Source organism: Bubalus kerabau, chromosome 17 (assembly GCF_029407905.1).
Source record: "Bubalus kerabau isolate K-KA32 ecotype Philippines breed swamp buffalo chromosome 17, PCC_UOA_SB_1v2, whole genome shotgun sequence".
NCBI classification, from domain to species: domain Eukaryota; kingdom Metazoa; phylum Chordata; class Mammalia; order Artiodactyla; family Bovidae; genus Bubalus; species Bubalus kerabau.
Window position 1 is genome coordinate 38,228,704 of NC_073640.1, and position 23,292 is coordinate 38,251,995.

General features: G+C 52.6%; 1 protein-coding gene and 1 long non-coding RNA gene across 5 annotated transcripts in view; one reads left to right on the forward strand and one right to left on the reverse strand.

The window, feature by feature from the left end:
• LOC129632127 (uncharacterized) lies at positions 1–23,262 on the reverse strand. 2 transcript variants are annotated; one of them, XR_008704307.1, is made up of 4 exons: positions 22,657–23,262; positions 5,816–5,942; positions 646–732; positions 1–112 (listed from the first exon to the last, which is right to left on the reverse strand). It is a non-coding gene; the product is annotated as an uncharacterized LOC129632127 (long non-coding RNA). The 2 variants fall into 2 exon arrangements; XR_008704308.1 differs by lacking the exon at positions 22,657–23,262 and adding an exon at positions 17,038–17,217.
• The window catches only part of RIPOR1 (RHO family interacting cell polarization regulator 1), a 21,450-nt gene continuing 13,907 nt past the window's right edge, over positions 15,750–23,292 (forward strand). For 2 of the 3 annotated variants that reach the window (XM_055553550.1, XM_055553551.1), the window contains exon 1: positions 18,127–22,676. In XM_055553550.1, coding sequence (XP_055409525.1) covers positions 22,658–22,676 — 19 coding nt within the window. In that variant the 5' untranslated portion in view covers positions 18,127–22,657. Of the gene's footprint in view, positions 15,868–18,126; positions 22,677–23,292 lie in introns of those variants that run through there. The other variant, XM_055553552.1, reaches the window with a different exon arrangement.

The following is a 23,292-nucleotide window of genomic DNA, read 5'->3' on the forward strand; positions in this document are numbered from 1 at the left end:
GGTCATTTTATTTATTTACTTGGCTTCACGAGGTCTTAGTTCTGGCATGCAGAATCTTTAATCTTCATTGCAGCATGTGGGATCTTTAGTTGCGGTATGTGAACTCTGCATTCTGAAAGGAAGAAGGTAGAGAGTAACCTCAGTACAGCTTTTGCACAGTTGTTTATCACAGGAATGCTAATGGGCCGTGGAATTTCCAGCTTCACAACCCCCGGCCTCCTCTGAGCCATACCCTCAGCTTCCTGCCTCCAGCCTTGAGGGGCTCAGCTCATGCCTGCACTTCAGTTTTCTTCTTCCTGGGAACTAAGGCCTCTCAGGACCTCAGCTGGGGCCTGCTCCCTGGGGCCTGCAAGGGGAACTGCTGGCTCTTGGGGCCTTCCCCTTGTCCAGAAGAGAAGGAAGAAGGCCTGAGGATTCCCTATTGGGTGAGAGTCAGCCTCCTGAGACTATCACTAGTCTTCAGAAAGGTTAAGCCAACTAGGGCAGCTGCCTGGACACCTTGCTTGGGTGGGTGGGGTGGGGAGGGCAGCACTTTCTATCTTGTGAGCTACATCATCATCCAATTTCAGTATCATAAACGGCATAGCAACCTCATCTTATGAGCCCTCTGATGTGATGCAGTAATCATCAAACTAGTATTCTTACCAGCATGGTTTACCACGAATCTGATCTTGAGGAAGCAATCAGGTAAATCCAGAATACTGTATCCAGTGCCAAAACTGGCTTCGACTCCTACAAAAAGTAATCAGACAAAAAGGCCAAGTGTAGGGCAGAGAATACTCTTCTATATTAAGAGAGACTAAAGAGACCTCACCACCAAATATGTAAACCTTGCCTCCTGAACTGAAATAAAAATGCTACAAGGGACATTCTTGAGACCAGTGACTGAATGGCTGTTGATTTTCATGAATGTAATGGTGGTGCTCTGATGGTGCAGAGGGGCTCTCTTTGCCTCAACATTTTGGGGCCAAATAATTCTGTCTTCTGGGAATTTAGCAGCATTTCTGGTCCCTGCCCACTAGGTGTCAGGAGCACCAAACCCGTTCAGGTGCAACAAGCTGAAGAGTCAGAGATGTTTTAGGATTAGCAGAGGAATAAAATTTCCCAGGTGGTGCAGTGGTAAACAATCTGGCTGCCAGTGCAGAAGACTTGGGTTCGATCCCTGGGTTGGGAAGATTTTGGAGGAGGAAATGGCAACCTACTCCAGTGTTCTTGCCTGGGAAATTCCATGGACAGAGGAACCTGGGGAGCCTACATTTCACGGGGTCACAAAGATCAGACACAACTGAGCACACAGGAATGAAGGCTGCCTCTCGTCATGAGAAACACTTGAAAATGGTTAAATGGTGAATTTTAAGTTACATGAATTTTTTTCTTAGTTAAAAAAAATATAAATCAAAAAATGTCTCTGGTCCAGTGGTTAAGACTCTATACTCCGAGTGCAGGGGGCACAGGTTCAATCCCTGGTTGGGGGACTAAGATCCCGCATCCCACATGCCACATGGTATAGCCAACAGCCAAAAAAGTCTCCACTTGACTTTGTCAGCTATCCCCTGGGGGACAGAATCACCCCTGGCTAAAACCACTGGTGCAGAGTACACTGCTGCAGGGGGCGGGGGTGGGGCAGGAGGGAATGCAGGCCAAAGGACTGGGTAGGGAAGTACCTTATTTGTAACTTACTTTCAAATCGCAAATGCAGTAAAATGTTCACCATTGGCGACACTAGGTGACAGGTGTATGTGTTGTTCATTTGACTATTCTGTCAACGTTCTATAGACTGATTTTTAAAAAAAAAAAAAAAAAAAACAAAAGAAAAGAATTCAACTTGGAATTTTTTGTTTACAGCATCCCAAGGGAGCCCTGACAGGTGCCAGCTGCACAGCTTTCTTTCAGGTGCCGTTCTCATGAGTGCCTGCATTGGGTGAGCTGCTTCATCCTCCGAGGGAGGACTCTTTCCTTATCTTTCTCACTCCCTTGCTCCCTCCCTCCATCCTTCCTGCCCTATCTCACTCCCAGATTCCTTGAACATACTGACCTATCTGTGCTGCACACTCACCTATGGAAAGAATAGCATCCTGTGACCTATTACACACTCAGCCTGGTACTGAGGCTGGGCTCTGCCAGTTCCTTGGTAGTGAGTGTTCTCTCCTGTGGTTGCTTTAAAACACAGCCATGAAATTCTTTAGTATTGTTCCATTTAGAGATGGGGGGTCTATGACCCATCTCCTCGAATATGGACTCCACAGCTACTTAACTGATAGAATATGGTGGAAATGACACTGTATTAGTTTCCAGATCTAGGCCTTAGAAAACTAGCATCTGCCCTTTTGTGTCTCCGCTGAGATGTTGCTGCTGGAACCCAGCTGCAGTGCTGTAAGGAAGCCCAGGCCACCCCATGGAGAGGCACACGTGGAGGGGAGCAGCATAGAGCGCGTGCGAGAAGGCCCTGTGAGGGAGTCCTCGTGGACGTGGATTCTCCTGCCCCAGCTGTGTATGTGTTGGGAGGAGGGGGTGCAGGACGCAACGATGAACTGTACCCACTGAGTTCAGCTCATTTTGTAGATTCATGAGCAAACTACATGCTTGCGGCGTTTTAAAGTTACTAATGTCAGGAGTGGTTTGTTTGCAGTGATAGGTAATTGATGCATCCCCTACTGGGGGTGGAGGGGGCAGAAGAGGCCAGCTTGCTATCCCCACAGCTGGGTCCTAGATCAGTGCTTGTTCCTTCAACAAGTACCTATTGAGTGGCAACCAAGTGCTGGACACTGTACCAGAGGATGAGGAGTTAGCAGTGAATGAGGTGGGCCTCATACCAGGCCACCTAACCCTGCCTGGTGGGCACAGCTCAGGCAAGGAAATGAGACGACTGTAGCCTCAGCCTGAGAAAGGGGGAGGGAGAACTGTCTGTGGGGGGTAGGGGCGCGAGGGGGCGGGGGCGGGGGGGGGGAGTGCGGCGGGGGAGGGGGGGACGGGGTGGGGGGCAGGTATGTTACTTCTAACCTGAGACCTGACTCTTGAAAAGGAGTCACCCATGCAGAGAAGCAGAGAAAGGGCAGATGGAGTACCACGTACTTGTTCTGGCTAAGGTCACCAGATTTGGCAAATAAAAAAATAAATAAAAATTTAGCATCCAGTTAAATTTGAATTTCATATAAACAGCAAATCGTTTTTTAGTGTATATATACGTGTGTGTGTATGTGCGCGCGCCCCATGCAATATTGGGGACATTCTGAAAAATTGTTCATTATTTATTTGAAATTCAGGTTTAACTGGGAGTCCTGTATTTTATTTGGCAACCCTAGTTCTAGGGGAAAAGGCGAGAAGGAAAAAAACGCTCCTGATTTCAAGGGACAGTTCAGAAAGCCAGATGTAGCACACAGGCAAACAGCACCCAGAGGCAAGGGAGATAAAGGTGAGTAGGAGCAAAGTCATGAAAGGTCAGCCTGCTGAGGTCCCTTTTGAGTTTCGCCTTGAAGCAGTGGGGAGCGGTGGGAGGGTTTAGAGCAAGGGAGAGACACAGTGGTTGTGTATTTTAGAGCTTGCAGGCCGCTGTGTGAGGGGTGGGAGCATGTAGCAGGAAATCAAGAGAAAGGTGTCTCTTGCCCTGTGGTGCCCCTCCTCTGCGTTGTTGCCACGAAGCCTTGAGAACACTGGGGGACGAATCTCCCCGCTTTATATTTTTTTTTCTACAATGTGTTTTAAGCCATAAATTTCCCTTAACCACTGCCCCAGGATATCTCATAAGTTTTGATATGTTTAGGCTTTATATCACTCCATTCAGAATATTTTCTAATTTCCCTTAATATGTCTGTGACCTATGGATTCTTTATGTGTGTTGTATAATTTCCAAATATTTGAGATTTTTCCATGTATCTCATTGTCATTTATTTTCATTTCCTTCCACTGTGGGCAGAGGACATACTTGGCACATTCTTTGGATTTTATGAATATCGTTTGGTGGGTGAACATATGGTCTATCATGGTGAAGGTGGCACGTTTGCTGGAAAAGAAAGTGACTGCTGCAGCTGTTGAGTTTCATGCTTGTAAATGTCACTTCCAGTCAGGGTGCTTGACAGTGTTCTTCTGCTCTTCTGTGTGTTTCCTCATTATTTAGTCCAGAGCTATTCTGTCCTCTGATGGTGTGGGGTATAAAAAGCTTCAATGATTGTTACAGTTTAGCCTCGTCCCTGTTTTGGTCAGTTTTTTTCTTCAAATGTTTTGAAGCTCTGTTGCTGCACACACACACATGCATGTATGATTATTATGATTATATCCATAGGGAGTTCCCTGTGTAGCTTGGGTAACACTCATCCCCTTTAAAGTCCACCATGTCTGATAGCATTACCACCACCACAGCTTTCCTAGGCTCACTGCCAGCTTAGCATATCTTTATCCATTCTTTACTTTCACCTGATTTGTGTCTTTATATTTAAAGTGAGCCTTATTATAGACAGCATATATTAATAGTTGGGTCTTTTCTGTTCACTGGAGGATCTCTGCCCTTTAATTTGTATTTTAGTACATTTACATCTAATCATTACACACATTTTTGATATGGTTGACTTAGTTCCAGGATTTTACTACTTGCTTTCTGGTTTTCCTGTTTTTATGCCTCTGTTCCTGTTTGGATTGTGGAGGAAGAATATACCATTTTTGGCACTCTATTCCAATCATTTATCAGGTTCTGTGCTAATTTTGAGTGATTTTAAAAATTTTTTAGGTATTTATTTACTTTTAAACATTTATTTATTTGACCGTACCAGGTCTTAGTTGTGGCATGTGGGATCCAGTTCCCTGACCTGGGCTTGAAGCTGGGTCCCCTGTATTGACAGCATGGAGTCTTAGCCACTAGTCCACCAGGGAAGTCCCTTTGAGTGATTTTTAGAACTGGAATGAACTCTGCAGCAGGTCCAAGGCTACAATATGAGCAGTCCTGCCACTTCCGTCAAACAATCAGGTAGATTCCATTGTAGAGGAAGATGCTGTAGGGAGCCTTGGGCAAGCCCCAGCCAACATTAGAAGAGTAATTGCTGACCTTGGAATTGACTGAGTTCATGACTGTGGGTGGTCATGTGACCATGTGGCTAGACCTGCCTGTCATGATCTGGGTGCTGGCAGACCCACAGAATCATTAGGTTGGCCAGGCCAGGCATCCAATCCATCATTATTCAGATGTTGTATATCCCAGATCAAGCTTAGGCAGATCCAAATAGTATAACTGATCTCTTTAAACAGATGGCTCAAACACCAGTGTTGCCTAACACTGTTGCCCTGATGCCTCTTGCATCATCTCACACCCATACATTATGTGGTGTATCCAGAAAATGGCTAATAGAAGGGGAGAAGCCCCAAACTTGGTTCAAGGACACATTATCTTGGTATGAAGGAGACAAACTGAAAATGAACTGCTCTTCCATTACACCCCCAGCTGTGAGAGGAGGTCTCCCTAGTGGAGAAAATTTTGAGCAGTGCGCGTAGCCAGAGGTGAAAGCAAGAGCTGCTTCCTGGGCCTGAGAGCTGTTTTGTCACAGCCTGCTCGAAAGGGTCCCACAGTTGTTTAATGCTCTGCTGTCGCCATCTGGAAATTCATAATTGTTCTGAGCAAGGTTCTCTGCACTTTTATTTTGCACTGAATCCCACAAAACAGGTCCTGGGTAAAAGGTTCCAAGACAAGTGCAGAATAGAGGACCCATAGAAGATAAGACTGCCTTGATCTGTATGTGCCATGATACCTGTATGTGTGTGTGTGTGTGTGTGTCTGTATGCACAGCAGAATGCTACTTGTTAGGTCCTCAAAAATGATGACTATTGTTACCCTCTGTTGTTGACGATGACTATGAAGATGATGATAAGAGTTATTGGACTCCTCCAGCATTGTTCTTCAGACTTCATTTAAGCCTGATTAACTCACTGTCCATGAGCCATCCCTCTGTTTTGCTTCGCTGAAATGAAAACAGTGAAAAAATGCAAAGCATTTTTTATTCAAGCGGTGCCTTTGACCCTCAGGAACTTAACACAAACACATACCTAGGCTTTCAAACACCCACTAAGGTTTTTACACACTCTTCGTTTAACCCGCATCCAAACAGTTGTATCAACAGTTCCTAAAATCCCATCCCACCCCCCCACCCCGCTGCCACAGAGTCTCAGAATTCACAGACAGGCACCCACATACTCCCAGGTCATCTGGGTGAGTGTGGGTGATGTCTGTACGATTCCACCAGTTCGGTCTGAAAATTCTTGCCAGGGACAGCTGATGAGCAACCCTATCATTTTCATTTGAAAATTTCTATCACAAATTAGAAATTATGCATGTGTATGATTTCTAGTGCCTAAGAAGGATGAGAAGGGTTGGCATCTTGAAAGGGCACTAGGTATATTTCTATAGTTTTCTAGATTTCCAGGGAGAGCCAGAGGTTGTAATTATGTGAAAACTTAGCAAGGAAACAGAGGTGATTCTGTGCCCTTGTGGAGTTTGGGGATCCGAAAACTCTGAAAACGCCTTAAGGTGAGCCACTGGGGATACAAGAGCCCTGGTTTAAGGAGGGCTACCTATGTCAAGGGGTAAACCAGCAATTCCACTACCGCTCATGATACAACATATCTGGGAGGTTAAAGTTTAAAAGCCAGGACCAAGAGAGGGTGGGCAGGAAGGATGGTGTCACCTGCTCCTTTCATATTTCCTACAAGAAAGAAAGCCCGGCGGAGACTCCTGGCTCAGTAAATGAGTCACTGGCTTTATAAGCCAAGAGAGACGGAAGACAGACTCCAGGAAACAAGCAAGGAAGAGGCTTGGAGAAAGTTTTCAGCTTCAGTGTGAAGCTGTCAAGTCTCTATGCTCTTGTGGGAACTGAAGAAAAACAACAGTGAGACAGTGAGAAAGACTAGAGAAACAGCAAGGGACCAGACAGGGCTCAAGTGAGAGCCTGTGCATTGGGGCAATTTAGAATGACTGATAAAACGAACTGGGCAAATTATCCAGGCAGCTTTAGAGAGGGAGAAAATCCCCCAGTGTTTCAAGGCCCCGCAACTAGTCCTAATCCAACAGAATTCACAGCCACTGAGCAAGTCATCGCACTTGTGCCAGGCGACAGGAGGAAGATTCAAAGTGTGAGCCACTGTGCCGAGCCTCAAAGGCTTCTTGACACCTAGGATAGGACTGTTAAGACACATTGAAGGTCAGGCTAAATTTCAGGCAGAGGCCTGGATCAGAGAGAGCAGGACTCCTTGGAAGAAATGAATGGAGAGCAGTTTGGGGAACAGAAGCACAAGAAAAGACTGGATGGATCCTTTCTCTTTTCTCATTTTGGATTATTGTTTGCTTAGCCAATTTAAGGAGGTACGTCTCCTAAGTGTCAAGCAGTATATTTGACACTTTATTTTCTGAGTGATTCAATTTGCCAGTGTTTACTGAGCTCCCTGAGGAAGTGAGCTGGGCCCAGCCACGGAGCAGGTAGAGGGCATAGCAAAAGCGAAGGCCCAGAGATGGGAACCCACAGAAAAGTCTCAGGGAAGAGTCAGGAGTCCCTTGGGGGCCAGAGTGGGATGAGAGAGCTGAGGCCTTAGGGAAGACCGAGCTGATCTTCAGACTCCAGCCTGGTGGGGAGCCGGATGAGTCCTGGAGAGATTCTGGCCCCAAGAAGCCGAGGCCAGGTGGGGGAGGTCCTCCTCAGCACATTCTCTTCCATGTGACTCTGGGGATATTAATAATTAACCCAGGGGCCCACACAGCTGCCACCACCGCCCTCAGGCCCTCCCTGTGTGACATCCAGGCCACACTCCTGCTGCACAGCTCTGTGGGAGAAAGGAGTCCTGTTAGACACTTTTATCAGATGTGCTGGCCTGGAGTCCCCCCTCACACCAGTCTGCCTCTTGGGATAGCCTCTGCCAGCTCTCTGGGCTTCCAAAGAGACTGGGCTGATGGCCGCCTTCCCCCCAGGCCAGAGACTTACCAACTCTCTGCTGGTCAGAGTCCTTTGGGCCCTCCAGAATCCTGACTCAATTCAGCAATGACATCTCGGGGAGCAGGGCAGTCCTGGGAGGGAAGGTAAGCATCTTGGTTCCCATCCCAGCCTGGCCACAGATTCACTGGCCTCAGGCCTGGCCTTGCTCTCTTTGCAGCTTGATGACTTTGGAGATCTAGGGCCTCTGAGTGTGGGAACTGGGCAGAGTCTGGTGACCTGATCTAGAACCAGCCTTGGTGTCAGATCCCTGGAGAGGAGCAGGTGACCCTTTGGGGAGAGGAAGCAGACAAGGGCTGTGGCAGGAGAAGCACAGGGCATTGTGAGAGCAAAGAAGAGGTTGCTGACCTGGCTTGGGATCCAGAGGAAGTAGTGTCTGAGCTGAGACCTGAAGGGTGGACAGGAGGCACCAGGTGAAGGAAAGAGAAAAAAGATGCTGGAACAGCTTATGCAAGGACACAGGGACATAGGAAAGCAGGATGTATTTGGGGAACAAAGAAGTTCAGTCTGGCTAGAGCTGGGACCTCATGGGGAGGAACTGGCCAGAGAGTAAGGACCAGCAGGGAAGTGAGAAGGCACAGGGCCTGATAACGCCGGAGCCATCCAGCGGCTCTGTGGGGAATGGACCAGGCTGGGTGAAACCAAGGAAAGGACTGCAGGTGGTGCCTTGGCCAAGGGGCAGGGAGGATGGGGCAGACCTAGTGGCTGAAGAGGTGTCAGAGGAAAGGCCCTCCCGCTCCAGACTAACCTGAGAACCTGGGAGGGAGAGCAGTTCTGAGGAGACGAGATGGGGTCGACTTTACACAGTGAGTTTGGGATGCCCAAGGGTCATCTTCAGTGGGGAAACAGCACAAGAGATGGGGAGCCAAGGCTCAAGGCATCACTGTGGAACAGAAACAAAGGCCTGGACATTGTCAGGATGGGCTGGGGAAAAGAATCAAGGATGAGGGGAGGGGGCCTGGCACACTGTGAAGCCCATTGTGGGGCATCAAGAGATGTAGCCAGAGCAGCAGCTAGAAACCCAAGAGGAGCAGTCAGAGCAGCCAGAGAAGTTTCAGAAGAGGGGGGCAGTCAAGTCAAAGGCAGAGGGGACTGAGAAGCTGAAGGTCAGGGACCTTTCTACAGAGCGGCTCAAGCAGTGAAGGGGGGTTTAATGGTGGTAGTGGGCTTCCCCAGTGACCGTGATATGTAATTAGGTCTGAGTGTGAGCAAGACCGCTGCACGGGGCTGAAGAACTTGTGCACTGCACACTCCAGCGCGCACACCTTTCCACAAAAATGTAACTTGGGATAAGTGGGCACCCCCTGGAGTTAGGCGGTATTTTGTGAAGCCTGTGTGTTACTGCAGTGTGGAGACTTCCCACACGGTGGCGCCAAAGACCAACACCGTATGTCTTGGGCTTGGCTAGGGCAGGGCAGGGGTCGGTTTGATGAAGATGGTTGGCCTCCAGATCGTCATCCCACGTGTGGTGGGTATTGCCGTGGGTATTGCCGGATGCCAAGTGGCTAGGACCTTGCCCACCTTGACGCCCTCCAAATCTCTGTCAGAACAGTTCTAGCAGTAGGAACTCAGAAATAAACTACGCCCACTGTAGCCTTTGCCAGGGGGGCTGGCCTGAATGGGTCCCAGGGGAACAACTCATCCCATGATCTGGGAGAGGCATGGTCATCTCTCCCACTTGTCCCTTAGGAGAAGGGAGTCTCAGGAAGGAAGGAAGAGCGCCTTGCCCAGCCTGAGGGACACAGTCACCCCACCCCACCAAGGCCCTGCTCACAGATCCCCCTGGAGGCCAAAGCTGCCTCAGCAGGAACAGTGGCAGAGATGGCCCCACCTGGGAGAGAGAACCCAGGGAGGTCACCTAATGTGCCTGGAGTAGAAGCTTACCCCCACCTGGTGTAGTGGCAGACCTGGAAATGCCCGAATGCATGGCGTAAGGGGCCATGGTGTCTTTGAAAATGATGACATGTTTATTGCAAACCATTCTTTGAATAAGTAAATACAAAGAAGAAAATAAAGCCAGGTGAAATTATGCCCAGAGATGATGGCCACTGCTGGCATGAAAACTGGACCTCTCCACATCATTGAAAAATACCGCCATCCACACATCACCCAGACCCAAAACTCTGGCATGATCTAGAATGGTGGCCTCTCTAGACCTCACATCCCATCAGCCCCCAGCCCTCCATTCTACCTCCTGAGCCTCTGCCCCAATTCGGGCTCAGGGATGAAACTCCTGATGGCTCTTGGGGGCAGTGGATGCAGGTTTGAGCCAAGGAGGCTGCTGCTACTGGAGAACGGAGTGGCTTTTCTGGTGCCTTACCCCAGCCCTCCATAACTACTGTGTTGAGCACTTTTCCCTATTCAGAGATACAAAACCCTCACTCCCTATTATGCCCAACTCTCAGACACACACAGTGGGCAGTAGCTGTGATTGGAGGTGGTCCAGGCTGGGATTGAAGGTGAATGGAGTTGGTGGTGGGAACAGGCATACCTATAGCCCAAGATTTACCCCCTTTCAAGCCCACAACTGCCCCACCACTCACTGAAGTGCCTTAGCAGAGCATGGTGCCCTGCTCCTGCTCTCATGTGGCCTCTTGGTAAACGAGTTGACCATCATCACCTCTGAACTGTCTCTAGCCTTGATCCCTCTTTCCTCTATGCATGTGTCCAACTGCCTTCTGGCCATCTCCTCCTGGATGGCTAGTCCCCAGACCCCTCAGAGGCCACCTGCCCAAACTGACCATATCACCTTCCCATAACGTGCCCCTCCAGGCCTCTCCACATCATTGAAAAATACCATCATCCACCCATCACCCAGACCCAAAACTGGCATGATCTAGAATGCTGGCCTCTCTAGACCTCACATCCCATCAGCCCCCAGCCCTCCATTCTATCTCCTGAGCCTCTCTTAAATGTCTCTATCTCTACTGCCCCCATTCTGGCTCAGGCCACCGTGACTTTAGCAGGGAAATGATAGCAGCCACCTTGCTGCCTCTACCTGTCCCCCCTAAGCACTGCCTGAGTGACCTTTGCAAACCAAAGGCATGACCACAGAATTCCCCAGCTTAAAGCCCAGGCTATCTATCACCCTCCATACTCTTTAGCTAGTGCCCAAAGCCCGTCACCAGGTGTCCACATCCCCCAGCACATACACAATTCTCCCACCACACTTTCTGCTTCCTGCCAGCAAAGGAGGCTGCTCCTCCCTACTGCACCTTGAACTCTGCTGTGCTCTCTCCCCAGACACTCCTCTGAAGACCTGCCCATTGCCTGCATGCCGAAGGAGTCTTCTGGGGGCTCCTTGTTGGGGCTTCAACTTGCCCTGCCCCTACAAAGCCCTTCCTAACCAGCACACACACTTTCTCCCACACAGACCGATGTGCACACAGACACAGTCACAGTCACTCACATTGGTGACATAAGAGGTGTAGAGACTCAGGGATGATCTGTCCTCATTGACAGCCCCTGAGCTCAGGGACTGGAGGGCCTGACCTCTGTCCCCTTACTTCTGGTACCCCCGGGGCCAAGCATACATGAAAGCTTCCTGAGTGAGTATCTGGTGAATGAATGAACGTGTACTGAGGTGTGTGACCACAGGCATCTTGGGGGGCAGACTTTTTATTCTGTCCCCTCACAGCCATGGTGGGAGTTGGGCAGGGTGAGGGAAGCTTCCATTTTCTTGGGTTTTGGGACTCAAACTGCATTACTTTCAAAAGTGGAACTAGCTGTGCCATATGTGAGGAACTGGGATTCTCTATGGTTCTCACCACCCTCTGCGATCTATTAGAGGGATATTTTTTCTCAGAACAGAGCCCATTCCTCCAGGAATGAAGACGATGATTCGGGGCTCTGCCCTAGCTCCCAGCCAGCGCCAGGAGAGGACTATTCAGGGAATGAGCCCGACTCAGAGCCAAACAGATTAGGATTCAGTGAGCTGAGCTGAAGCTCAGACTCCACCCCTTCCTCTGACCACAGAAAGAGGCCTCTGTGAAATGGGTTTCAGCTGAGTCCTACCTCCCCTGGCTCACTGGTTACTGGGGAGAGGCCTCTAGCACCCCCTGATTCTCAGATGCTGTCCCTCCCTCAGGACCCCTGAACAGAGTGGCAGAGGGCCAGGTGAAGCCTCGGGGGTCCTGTTTGCTGGAGGTCGCCCCATCCATCCCTGGCCCTGGTGGGAAAAGGGCGGGGAACCAGGACTGGTCACAGACAAGGACAGTAGGTGGTGATAGGTCCTCAGAAGGGGTGAGTGGGAAGCCAGAGGACACAGGTTTCTAGGAGGAAGTGACGTTTGAGCTGTTTTTCAAGTGAATAAGGGAGAGGAGCATCCACGGAGAAGGGAAGCTGGAAGAGGAGGGCAAGGCCAGAGAGGAGGGAGCATGTCCAGGGAGCCTCAGGGAGGCTGATGTGGTGGAAACAGAGCAGGAAGGGCTGGCAGGACAGGTGGGAGATGAGGTCATCTAGGCCACATCTCTTATGTCTTGGAGGCCCCACCACAGTCTGGATTTACCCTGAGGACATTGCGGAACCAATATGACCTGACTTATGGTTTAAAAGATCATTCAAGGAAATTCCTAGGCAGTCCAGTGGTCAGGACTCCATGCTTCCACTTCAGGGGGCCTGAGTTTGATCCCTGGTTGGAGAACTAAGATTCCATAAGTAGCATGGCACAGCCAAAAAAAAATTACTCAAGTTGTTAGGTACATAGAAGGAGGCAGGAAGGCCAGAAAAGGCCACATGCAGAAATGTGGCCAGACACCGGACAGAGACTGATGACTGTGAAGAGCAAGGGCGTCGTCTGTTAAAAGTGGGAATTTTCTGGAAGTGGAATTCCAGACCAAGAAAGAATTCCTTGGACAGTGCCCTAGTAAGCCCCTGTAATCACTGCTGCCTCATCAGTGTGTGCGTGCATGTGTGCTAAGTCACTTCAGTCATGTCTGACTCTTTGCGACCCCATGGACGGTAGCCCGCCAGGCTCCTCTGTCCATGGGATTCTCCAGGCAAGGATACTGGAGTGGGTTGCCATTTCCTCCTCCTGCAGATCTTCTCAACCCAGGGTTCGAAGTGTTGTCTTACGTCTCTTGAATTGGCAGGCTTAAAACTCAACATTCAAAAAACTAAGATCATGGCATCCGGTCCCATCTATTTACTTCAAGGCAAATAGATGGGGAAACAATGGAAACAGTGACAGACTTTATTTTCTTGGGCTCCAAAATCACTGCAGATGGTGATTACAGCCATGAAATTAAAAGATGCTTGCTCCTTGGAAGAAAAGCTGTGACAAACTTAGACAGCATATTAAAAAGCAGAAACATTACTTTGCTGACAAAGGTCCATCTAGTCAAAGCTATGGCTTTTCCAGTAGTTGTGTATGGATGTAAGAGTTGGATCATGAAGAAAGCTGAGTGCCAAAGAATTGATGCTTTTGAACTGTGATGTTGGAGAAGACTCTTGAGAGTCCCTTGGACAGCAAGGAGATCAATCCAGTTAATCCTAAAGGAAATCAGTCCTGAATATTCATTGGAAGGACAGATGCTGAAGCTGAAGCTGCAATACTTTGGTCACCTGATGTGAAGAACTGACTCACTGGAAAAGACCCTGATGCTGGGAAAGATTGAAGGAAGGAGGAGAAGGGCATAACAGAGGAGGAGATGGTTGGATGGCATCACTGACTCAATGGACATGAGTTTGAGCAAGCTCCAGGAGTTGGTGATGGACAGGGAGGCCTGGCGTGCTGTAGTCCATGGGGTCACAAAGAGTTGGACACAACTGAACTGAACTGACTGAGCACTACCTGGGAAGCCCCAAACAAGGGCACCAGGACAACTGTATGCCACTGCTGCCCCATGGGCCAACATGCTACCCAGACCTGAGTTCTCAGTGAGTGTCGAGTGAATTAATAAACAACAGAACAACCTCTGGTAGCAGGAGGATGGGTGCAGGGAAGGAGTGAATGTGAGACATGTTAAGGGCGTAGGGTCTACAGGACTAGGAGGCTGAATTGAGGTGGGGTGAGAGAGAGGGATGCCAGGGGTTCATGCATTTACTCATGCGTTCACTCTAATTCAACAATGGGAATTTTTTGAATTCGTGAGCCAGGGACACTGGTGATAAGGAGAGCTGTATTGCCTACAGAGCTTAGAGCCTCACAGTGAGCACACATGAGCACACGCGCTTCCTGGTGGTGACACAAAGGCATGAGTCCATAAGACGTGGGGACAGAAAGTACCAAGGAGAGGCTGTCTTCAGAGAAGGTGGTCAGAGTTTGCCTTGCTGTGAAGATGACTTTACACGTGGGCACGGACAGACTGGTGCCAGTTTTGAGAGCTCCAGAGAGGCCCAGCCTCACTCAGGTGGGAGCCTGGGTGTTTTGCAGTGGTGCTTTGCAGAAATGAGAATCAGGGAAGAAAAGTCCCTCTGGGAAGGTCATGAGATCTGGTGGGTCATCCAGGGGCTCAGAACAGGAGAGGGCTCCGCACAGAGGAAGGCTTGGGATGTTCAGCAGTGGATGGATGAAGTCCTGCCACTGGATGATATTATAGGGTGGGGGAAACAGAAAGAAGAACCCAGTCTCTGGAAGCCCCCAGGTCTACTGATACAGAAAAGAAAGGGTGCTGCAAAGGAAGGCAAAGAGGAGGAGCTGGAGACAGGGGAGAATGGGGTGACTTGTGTCTCTGGTAAGAGAGGATGAGGGAGAGGATGTCAGTGCCCCTGAGGGCCCATGCCGCCCTCACTCCGAACCTCTGTATAGTCAAGACCAACCCTCAGGAGGAAAGGAGGCAGATATTTAGAAATCTTTTAAAATCCCTCAAACCACTTCTGGATATGTCTGTGCAGCCTTTAAAGATGATGGACTACAGAGTGAAGCCTGATGGGTGGGAGAGCTTTCAGGGTTGGAGAAGACCAGTGTTATTTTACTGAGGGGAGGGGTTGGGGAGTGGAGCTGACCCTTTGAGTTCAGTGTGAGGTCAGCCATGAGCTCCACCTCAGCCCACTCCAGGGGAGAGCCAGCATTGTAGCCCCTTACTGAAAAGACTGGGTTCTGGCCCCCTTGGCCAGCAGGTACCCAGATCTTGCCAGGGTCCTCACCCATGCTCCCAGAGTAAGCCTGAGCTCCACAGATGCTGGTACCCAGGGAGTGGTAAACACGTGGCCTAGCTAAGAGCTCAGACTTACTGGCCAGATAGTGGCAGGAAGGGCAGCCTGCCCCCAGAGCAGGGAAACTGAGGCTGGCAGAGGGGCAGGGCTGAGAAGCAGTGTCCAGACCCAGAAGGTGTCTGTCTGATGAGCAGGCTTCAGGCCTTCCTATTCCGCTCCCTGAAACTGGCCCTGATCGTTTCCTCCAGCCAGCCCAACCCAGCAGTGGCCGCTCCAGGACCTGTTTCAGATATAGGGGCCTGAAAGTTCTCTGGAGCCCACGGGATCTGTGGAGATACCAGGCAAGCCAGGCTCCCCGGTGCACTAGATTTGGGGGAAGCGACTTAGCAGCAGCAGCAGCAGTAGGAAGGAATGTCTCCTTCCTGCCTTTGCTAATGGTTCTCCGAAAGCCGCCCAATTCCCGTGGATCCCGACCCCAAGCGCTGAGAACTCCCAGCGCCTGCGTACCCTCCAGGATCCCTCTCGTCTCCACCCTGCCCGGTCAAGCCGGTGGACGCCGCGGGCCACCCCCCTGCCGGGTTAGCAGAGAGGGCGGAGCGAGTCGCGGGCGCCTCCAGGGGTGCTAGAGCCTCCGGCGCGCAGGGGGTGGGGCCCAGCCGGCCGGGGGAGGAGCGGGGCGTCTGGGCGGCAGGCGGCGGAGCAGAGGGAGGGGCGGGCACCGGCGGTGGCGACAGCGGCAGCTGCGGCGCGACCTGACCCGGCAGCGACGAGTGCACGGAGAGAGCGAGGTCCGCTCAGCCAGCGCAGCCATGTGAGTGTCCCCGCCGTTTCCGGGGCCCGGGGCGGCGGTTCTGGTGCCTGCCCCCCGTCTGGGGAGTCCCGGATCTGCAGCCCCCGCTGCGGCCCTGTCCCATGTCGCCCAATTCCCGGGACCCAGGCCCCACGGTGTCGTTCCTACCCTTCCCTCGGGCGCGGAACACGGCCACAAAGGCTGCCGCCTCGGGGCCTGCCGCACCCGGCTCTGCCGCCTCCCCTCCCACGGCCAGGCCCAGGCGGCCCGTGCCCTGGGGCTCTGGGGTGGGCCAGGCCTGAGGGTGGGTCCTAGGCGTCAGCCTGGGTGCTGGCACAGACGCTCACCGGGAGCCCCGCTGCCCTCGCCGCGGGAGAAACTGAGCTGGGACTGGGGAGAGGGCCCCGAGGGGCACAGGCCAGCCTACTAGATGAGCTAATCTCTCTGGCTCCACCGGCTGGACTAAGCCGCTTTGGGGCCCGACCCGCGGTAGCCAATCTGGCCTTGGACTGGACTCTTCGCCCAAATCTGGCGGAGGCTGGAGAGAATCGCCTGGCTCGGTGGGGGAACAGACCCTGTACCTGAAAACGAAAGGCTGGTGTGGGGACTCTGCAAGCAGCCAGGCCTAGGCACCCTGCAGAACCGGTTTGGGGAAGGGGCTCCTCACCCGGGCTAGGGTTCTGGGTAAGCCTGGCTTTAGCACCCTCTATTCTCCTCTCCCCGAGACTAGAGTCTGGCCTCAGAGATTGACCCATCTCAGCCAGTTCTGGGTAGCTTTCTAATACAAGTCCGGGTTGGTTGGCCAAGCACCTACTGTGTGCAGTCTAGTGTAACATAAAGATGGGCCATCTGCGGGGCTTGCCCTGGGCCTGTATTACCCAATTGTCGGCACAGCCTTCTGAGGACGGTTAACAGACAATCTGGCAGATGCAGAAACTGGCCCAGAGAGGTTAAGTAATATTCTGAAGGTCACACAGCTGGTTTGGAGAGAAGTGGGAATTAGACCCAGGTCTTAAGTATTGCCACTGTACTAACCACTTCCCTGGCATGGAGGGTAGAGATGGGGCTGGGGGAGAGATGAGAACTGGAGTGTGAGGTACAAAATAGTCCAGGGAGACAGGAGGTTCATTTCCTACTTCAGCCCGCCCTCCCTGTCCTGGGTCCTGTGGGGCAGCAGTTGCAGAGGGGTACCTGGAAATGGGTGGGTGTGAGGGGAGCACACAGGGCACCGGGCTGGGTCCTCCCTGGGTGGAAAAGCAGGCAAGGAGGACGTGGCTGAGTCACTGCGGGCCCCTCGCTGGCTGCAGCTCCGACTAGCGCCTCTGCTAGGCCCAGCCCGGGGGAGGCCACAGGCTTCCAGTGCGCCGCCGTCCGGGGAATGTGACCAGCTGACCAGGGAGGGGGCCGGCAGGAAGTGAGGCCACCCGGCCGCCTCCGCCCGGTTCCGGGGTGGGGGGTCCCAGGCCGCACCGCGGCCCCTCTCCCTCCCTACTCCCGCAGCTGCGGCATGACGTCAGCAGCCGGGTTTGGGGCAGTTGCCATGGAGACAGGGGCAGGCTCGGGAGGGACCCCATTCTTCCTCGTAGCCGCCCCTGGCCCGGGTTATTTTTAGCGTCTGTTTACCTCTGTCCTGGGCGGCCCTGCGGTAGGGCGGGGCGGGCTGGGGGACTCCCGGGAAAGTGGCTGGCCTGGCATTCCTCTGAGCTAGGCAGACAGGTGGCAAGACCTCCTGCCCCACATAAGTGCAGCAGTTTCAGCCTGAAGAGGGGATTGAAGGCTGTGGGATCTGGGGCCACGCAGGCGACCAGTGTTCCTTTCTTAGCTGCTCCAGCTGGCCATGCCACAGGTCCCAACACCCTTGAGACCTGGGTTCTTTCCCATCTCCAGAACAGACTTAAGGGCTGGCGAGTCGAGAGAGTCCCCTGACTTATCAGCCAGCCCCTCCTCCGGTTGAGGTAGACCCTCTTAGCTCAAGGGGTTCAGCTTTTCTTCCCGCCCCCGGAAGGGGAGATCTTGCCTAGTCACCCCCTGGAATTGTCAGTTAGATTAATATTCTGATGGTCATTTGGACCATCAGATCCCTGTGGCAGAAGCCCAGTCAGAGAAAGAAAATTAATGGGAAGGTCAGCCTCCTTTGAGTCCAGCCCACCCACTCAGTTCCAGACTCCCAGGGATCCCCTACCATGCCCTATCCTGGGGGAAGGGGGGTGGCGGGGGTGGGGGGGGGAGCAGGCAGCAAACTCCACTTGCTGATACAATCAAAAAGGAAGGAAGGGAAGAGGAAACTGACCATGAGGTAGGGGAGTTGGGGGGACAGAGACTGGAAATGTACCCCTGCAGCAGCTCAGAGCATCCCAGTTCCATCAGCCTCCAGCGCAGACTCAGCTCCTGCCCGCCTCCACTGCTTTGGTGCAGGGCACGGACACCGCAGTGAGCAGAGCAGGCAGGCCTCAGCCCCCAGAGCTCACAGTCTGGTTAGAAGACAGACCCTAAAGGAGAACTGACAACAGAGTTATGTGACCTCAGGGATCAGAGAGAGGAAGCTATGAGGTGCCTACAAGGGGGAACCAATTGAGGGCAGGCTTCCTGAAGGAAGAAGTAGTAGAGTAAAAGAAAAAGAGAGCGAGCTGGTCAGGCTGAGAGTAGTGGGAAGGGGGTATAGGGTCAATGAGAGCTGCTGCTTGTAGGCCTGGAGAGAATTCACGGTAGCTGGAACAGAATGACCTTGGGGGAGCAGAGGACTGTGAGGGGAGGAGGAAGGTATGTGAGGGGAGGAACAGAGCCTGAAGGTCTTGTGGGTCATGTTAGAGAGTCTGGAGTTTATCCTTGGGATAGGAGGATGCCCATGGATGTTTCACAAGAATTCAAATAGAGGGATGTGAAAGATATATAGAGTCCCGGCCCTGCTACTTAACAGCTGGGTCATCTTGGGCAGATTAATAATTGTAAATAACAGCAGTTAATATTTGCTGGGTGCTTACAATGAGGTATTGTATCCACCCCAACTTCCCTACCCCACATGCAATTCTCCCTTCCCCGAAAACTCCCAATAGAGGAAGTATCTCATTTCATCCTCCCAATAGCCCTGAGAGGTAGTTGTTGTTATTACTGTTGTTATCTTGATTTAACAGATGGATATCTGCAGCCCAGAAACATTAGGAAATGTCTTTCCTGAAGTCACACAGCCAGTTAGCCTCAGGTTTCTCATCTGTGAAGTGGGGCTAATAGGACTCACCCATAGGGTTGTTGCCAGAATTAAATGAGATGATGTTTATTAATTAAGTACAATGCCTGGCATAGAAAGCACTTGATAAAGGACAGTTTTTAGTATTGTCAGGTGACTGAAGTTTCAAGAGGGGTAATGCTGTTATTGAATGAAGAACAGATCATGGGACTTCCCTGGTGGTCCAGTGGCTAAGATGCCATGCTCCCGATGCAGGGGGCCCAGGTTCCATCCCTGGTCAGGGAACTAAGATCCCACATGTCGCAACTAAAGATCCTGAGTGCCGCAGCTAAGTCCCAGTGCAGCCAAATAAATAAAACTAAAAACAAACAAACAAACAGATCATTGTGGGTTAGCATGGAGACAGGGAATCCATTAGGAAGCTGTTGTAGGATTCTAGGTGAGAACCAGTGATGGCTTGAACTTGAGTTCTAGCTGAGGGGGTGGATGTGATGGGACAGATGCCAGAGATGGCAGGAGTAGGTGACTGAGTAGATGTGTTGGTGGGTAACAGAGACTGAGGCATCCAGGATGATTCTTAGTTTCTGTCTTAAACAACTGGATACATAGATGATGGGCCTGTCATGGAGAGAGAAGGGAGAGTCAGGTTTGAGGAGCAAAGTGGTGACTTTAGTTTGGGGACTTCAAATTCAGCACATCCCTAGTAACTCACTCCAGTTTGTTACTCAGCTTCCGGGAGGCATCAGGCAGGCAGCTGGATGGACAGGCCTGGTGCTCAGAACGGTTTGGGCAAGGAAGAGAGAAGGAAGCTGGGAACCTTTAGATGGCATTGAGCTGTGCGAGAGGGGCCCAGTCCATGAGTGGGGAGGAGGATGAGGACAATTTGGGGATGGGGAGAAACACAGATCCCCTGTGGGAAAGTAAGATGTGCAGCCAGAGGGAGAGGTAGAAAGCCAGGGACGTGTTCCTTGAAATCCAAAGAAGGAAAGGCTTGAGGAAGAGGAAGAGAACTGCCCAGTGAAAAGCTTTGCTCAGATCAAGCAGGATAAGGACTAAACATTGAACAGGCAATTCAGAGGCGGGGAAGTCACTGGAAACCTTGTCATCCAGACCAGTCAGGAATGCTGGGTACAGAAACTGGACAGAGTAGGAAGAGGAGTGGGTGGATGGGGAGAGGAGGTGGAGGTGGACACACCTCTTCAAGAAACTTGGCTCTGAAAGAGCCAAATAGGGTGAGGGGTGGGGTAGCTGGAAAGAGACTGGGAGTCCACAGAGGGGTCATTTCTTTTTATAGTTGATTTATTTACAGTTAGCTTTGTATTGAAATAGAATATTCACACAGAAAGGGTACATGCCCTAAGTGGACAGCTCACAGTACATTTTCACAAAGGAACACACCCATCTAGGATCAGGAAATAGAACCCAGATTAGGAGACAGAACATAATCAGTACCCTGTCAGCCCCCTTGGGCTCCCTTCCAGTCACTGCTCCCCAGGGCTAGTGTCACTGCTATTAATAGTCACTACTATTCTGACTTCTGCCACCATAGGTTAACTGTTTTTGAACGTCATATCAACTCATACATATATCCTCTCTTGTGGTCTTTCTTCTTTCACTCAACATTATGTCTGTAGGATTCATCCCTGTTGTTGCATGTAATTGTATATTGTTCATTCTTTTCATTGTATAACATTCTATTATATTTACTGGTGGGCATTTGGGTATTTCCAGGGTTGTTTTCACCTTTTATGTGGGAGTGACTGGAACTTGTTTGAGGTTTGTGGTGAAAGACTGAAACATCTTCCATGGGAAGGGAGAGGGATGGCTAGGGCCACACGTGAGGATTTCCCGCATGGGAAACAAGAGCCTGGCTGAGGTTGAGACTTGTTCTTTTCCAGCCCAGCTGCTGTGCCAAGACCTCTGGTGGCTCCCGCTAGCCTGTGTGCAGGTGCAGAGAAGGCAGGGGATTGGGTTGCCCAGGGTTGGTTTCTGCCAGGTAAGGGAGTAGCCCAGAGTGCCGGGGATATTGGTAGCAGGCAGGCAAGCTGGAGTGGTGGCTGCAGATCCAGGCTGGGGAGAAGGCTGTGCTGGGAACGTGGGATGGAGGTGGCAGGGAGAAAGGAAGCAGAGGCAGGTTATGAGCTTTGTGCAGGGCCATGTCTGTGCAATAAGTGCTGCCTCTCCAGCGACTAGAATAAGATTGTTACTTAGTAAACAGTTGAATAAATGAGCTGAGAGCTTCAGGAGGTCTCAGGTAGAAGGCAGGTGAGGTGGGGGTGATGGAGAGAGCCTGAAAGTTGTGGTCAGTGTGGTTCTGATTTAGGAAGGGGGGCACTCTAGAGCCAGGTGATGAGGCTGGGGTCTTCAAATGGAGGGTGGCTGCAGGGAGCAGAGAGAGGTGGGCAATCCACAGGAATCAATAGCTGCCAGAGGAGGGGGGCACAGCACTGTCTTCAAGGAGGGAGGGGGAAATAGCACTTCTCATACTAGGATCCTAGGACATCTTGCATCTGCATCTGTTTCCGGGGGTGGGGGTGTCTGACTGGAAATGCAGATGCCTGGGCCCACCTCAGTCTTTTGAGGAGAAAGTAAGCCCAGGACGGCTGAATGGAGCATCAGGGAGCAGGAGTGTTTACGGGGTGGGGGAGCACCTAGCCCCTCTGATGGAATGAGATGCCCAGTGGACCCTGGACATGGTGGCCTCTATCCAGGCAAGAATTGGATGGGGATGGTCAATGGAGAGATACTGGGGGCAAGAAAGGGCCAACACCAAGGGGATTCAGCCCATGCAAGCTGGGAGCCAGAGGATGGGGCCTCTGTCTTAGGAGGCAGTTTCTGCTAGAGAGAAGGCGCTGATCAGCAGTGGGACCTGATCCTCTCCTCATGGCCTGGGGGTGGAGGGAGTCCCCCAGACTAAGCACCGCTTCTGTGGGTGGAGGGATGGGGTTGGTGCACGGTGCTGTGGGACTCTCTGCACCCAGTTCCTTCTCTTCCTTCTGGGGGCAGCAGCACATAATATGGGGTTGATCCCTGCGCCCACTTCAAGGTCCGCCCTTCTCAGCCTCAGGGTCGCCTCATGTTCGGTGCCTCTCTGCCATCCTTCCGCACAGTCCCTCCACTCAGCACCCGCAGCCCTTACTTCTGCTCTCTCAGAAGACCTCACACACCCAGAACCCCATCTCTCAGCCCTCTGAACTCAGCCCTCTCTCAGCACCCTCCAACAGGCGCTCTGTGAGCCCCCTGTGTTAACTACATTCAGTTCAGCCCCCCTCCCCTCGTTGTCTTCACTCGGTTTAGCCACGCTCGACTCCCTTTACCCGCGCTCCAGACCCAGCTGAGAAGATCCCCGCCAGTCCCCAGCCCGAGGGGAACCCCCAGTCACCCCTCCCAGAAGCCAGGGGGGCCGAGGGCCCGGTGCCCCCCTAATCGGGCCGGTCCCGCCCCATCCCGGCGGGCTGAGTCAGGCGGCAGGAACTGGGCGGGGGGCGGCGCCGGGAGGAGCTGAAGCCGGAGCCAGAGTCTCTGGGAGTGAGCACGGAGGCCAGCCGGGCCGGCACCGAGGGGCCCTGGGCCGGCGTGGACTCGGGAGGGCCAGCGCGGGGGTTAGGGGGCTGTCCCGGACCTACCATGAGCGCCAAGAAGAGAGGTAGGACCCCGTCTGGGCTGCGGAGGCTCCGGGGCTGTCCCAGGGGCGTGCGGGCCGAGTTCTGGGCGCCCGGGGCGCGGGGTTCGCTGGATCTGTGTGGGGCTTTGCCGAGGATCTCTTCCCTCTAAGGTCCGGGCGAAGGCGGCTGTCTGTGACTCAGTTTCCCAGTAGGAGTCTCAGGGAAGAGGAGGGGGCGGGGCCCTTCTCGGCACTGCCCCCCACCCTGGGAATCCCCGGGCTCTGGGCGCCTCCGGGCGGGTGGCGGCTAGAGGGGAGCTGCTTCCGCGGGGCGGGCGGGTCTGGGGAGCCCAACCTGCGCAGGCCAGGCCTGCCAGACCGCTCCGCTGGGCTCCAAGCATGCACCCCGCCCCGCCCCGTGACCTCCCGCGGCCTCTCGGGGTGCGGGCGTGGGAGCTCCTGGTCCCACTTGGGGGAGGAGGTCAGGGGCAGGGCTGGGGAGCCCGCCCCACGCCCGGGTAAACAGACGCTTCCGCACATTCTTTGCGTGCCCCTCCCCTTTCCTGCCCCTTCCAAGCCCAGGGAGGGTCCCAGCGCGACCCCCCTTCCTGCCCCGCGAGGCAGGCGGAGCCTGCACCTCTGCAGGAAGTGGGGGCCG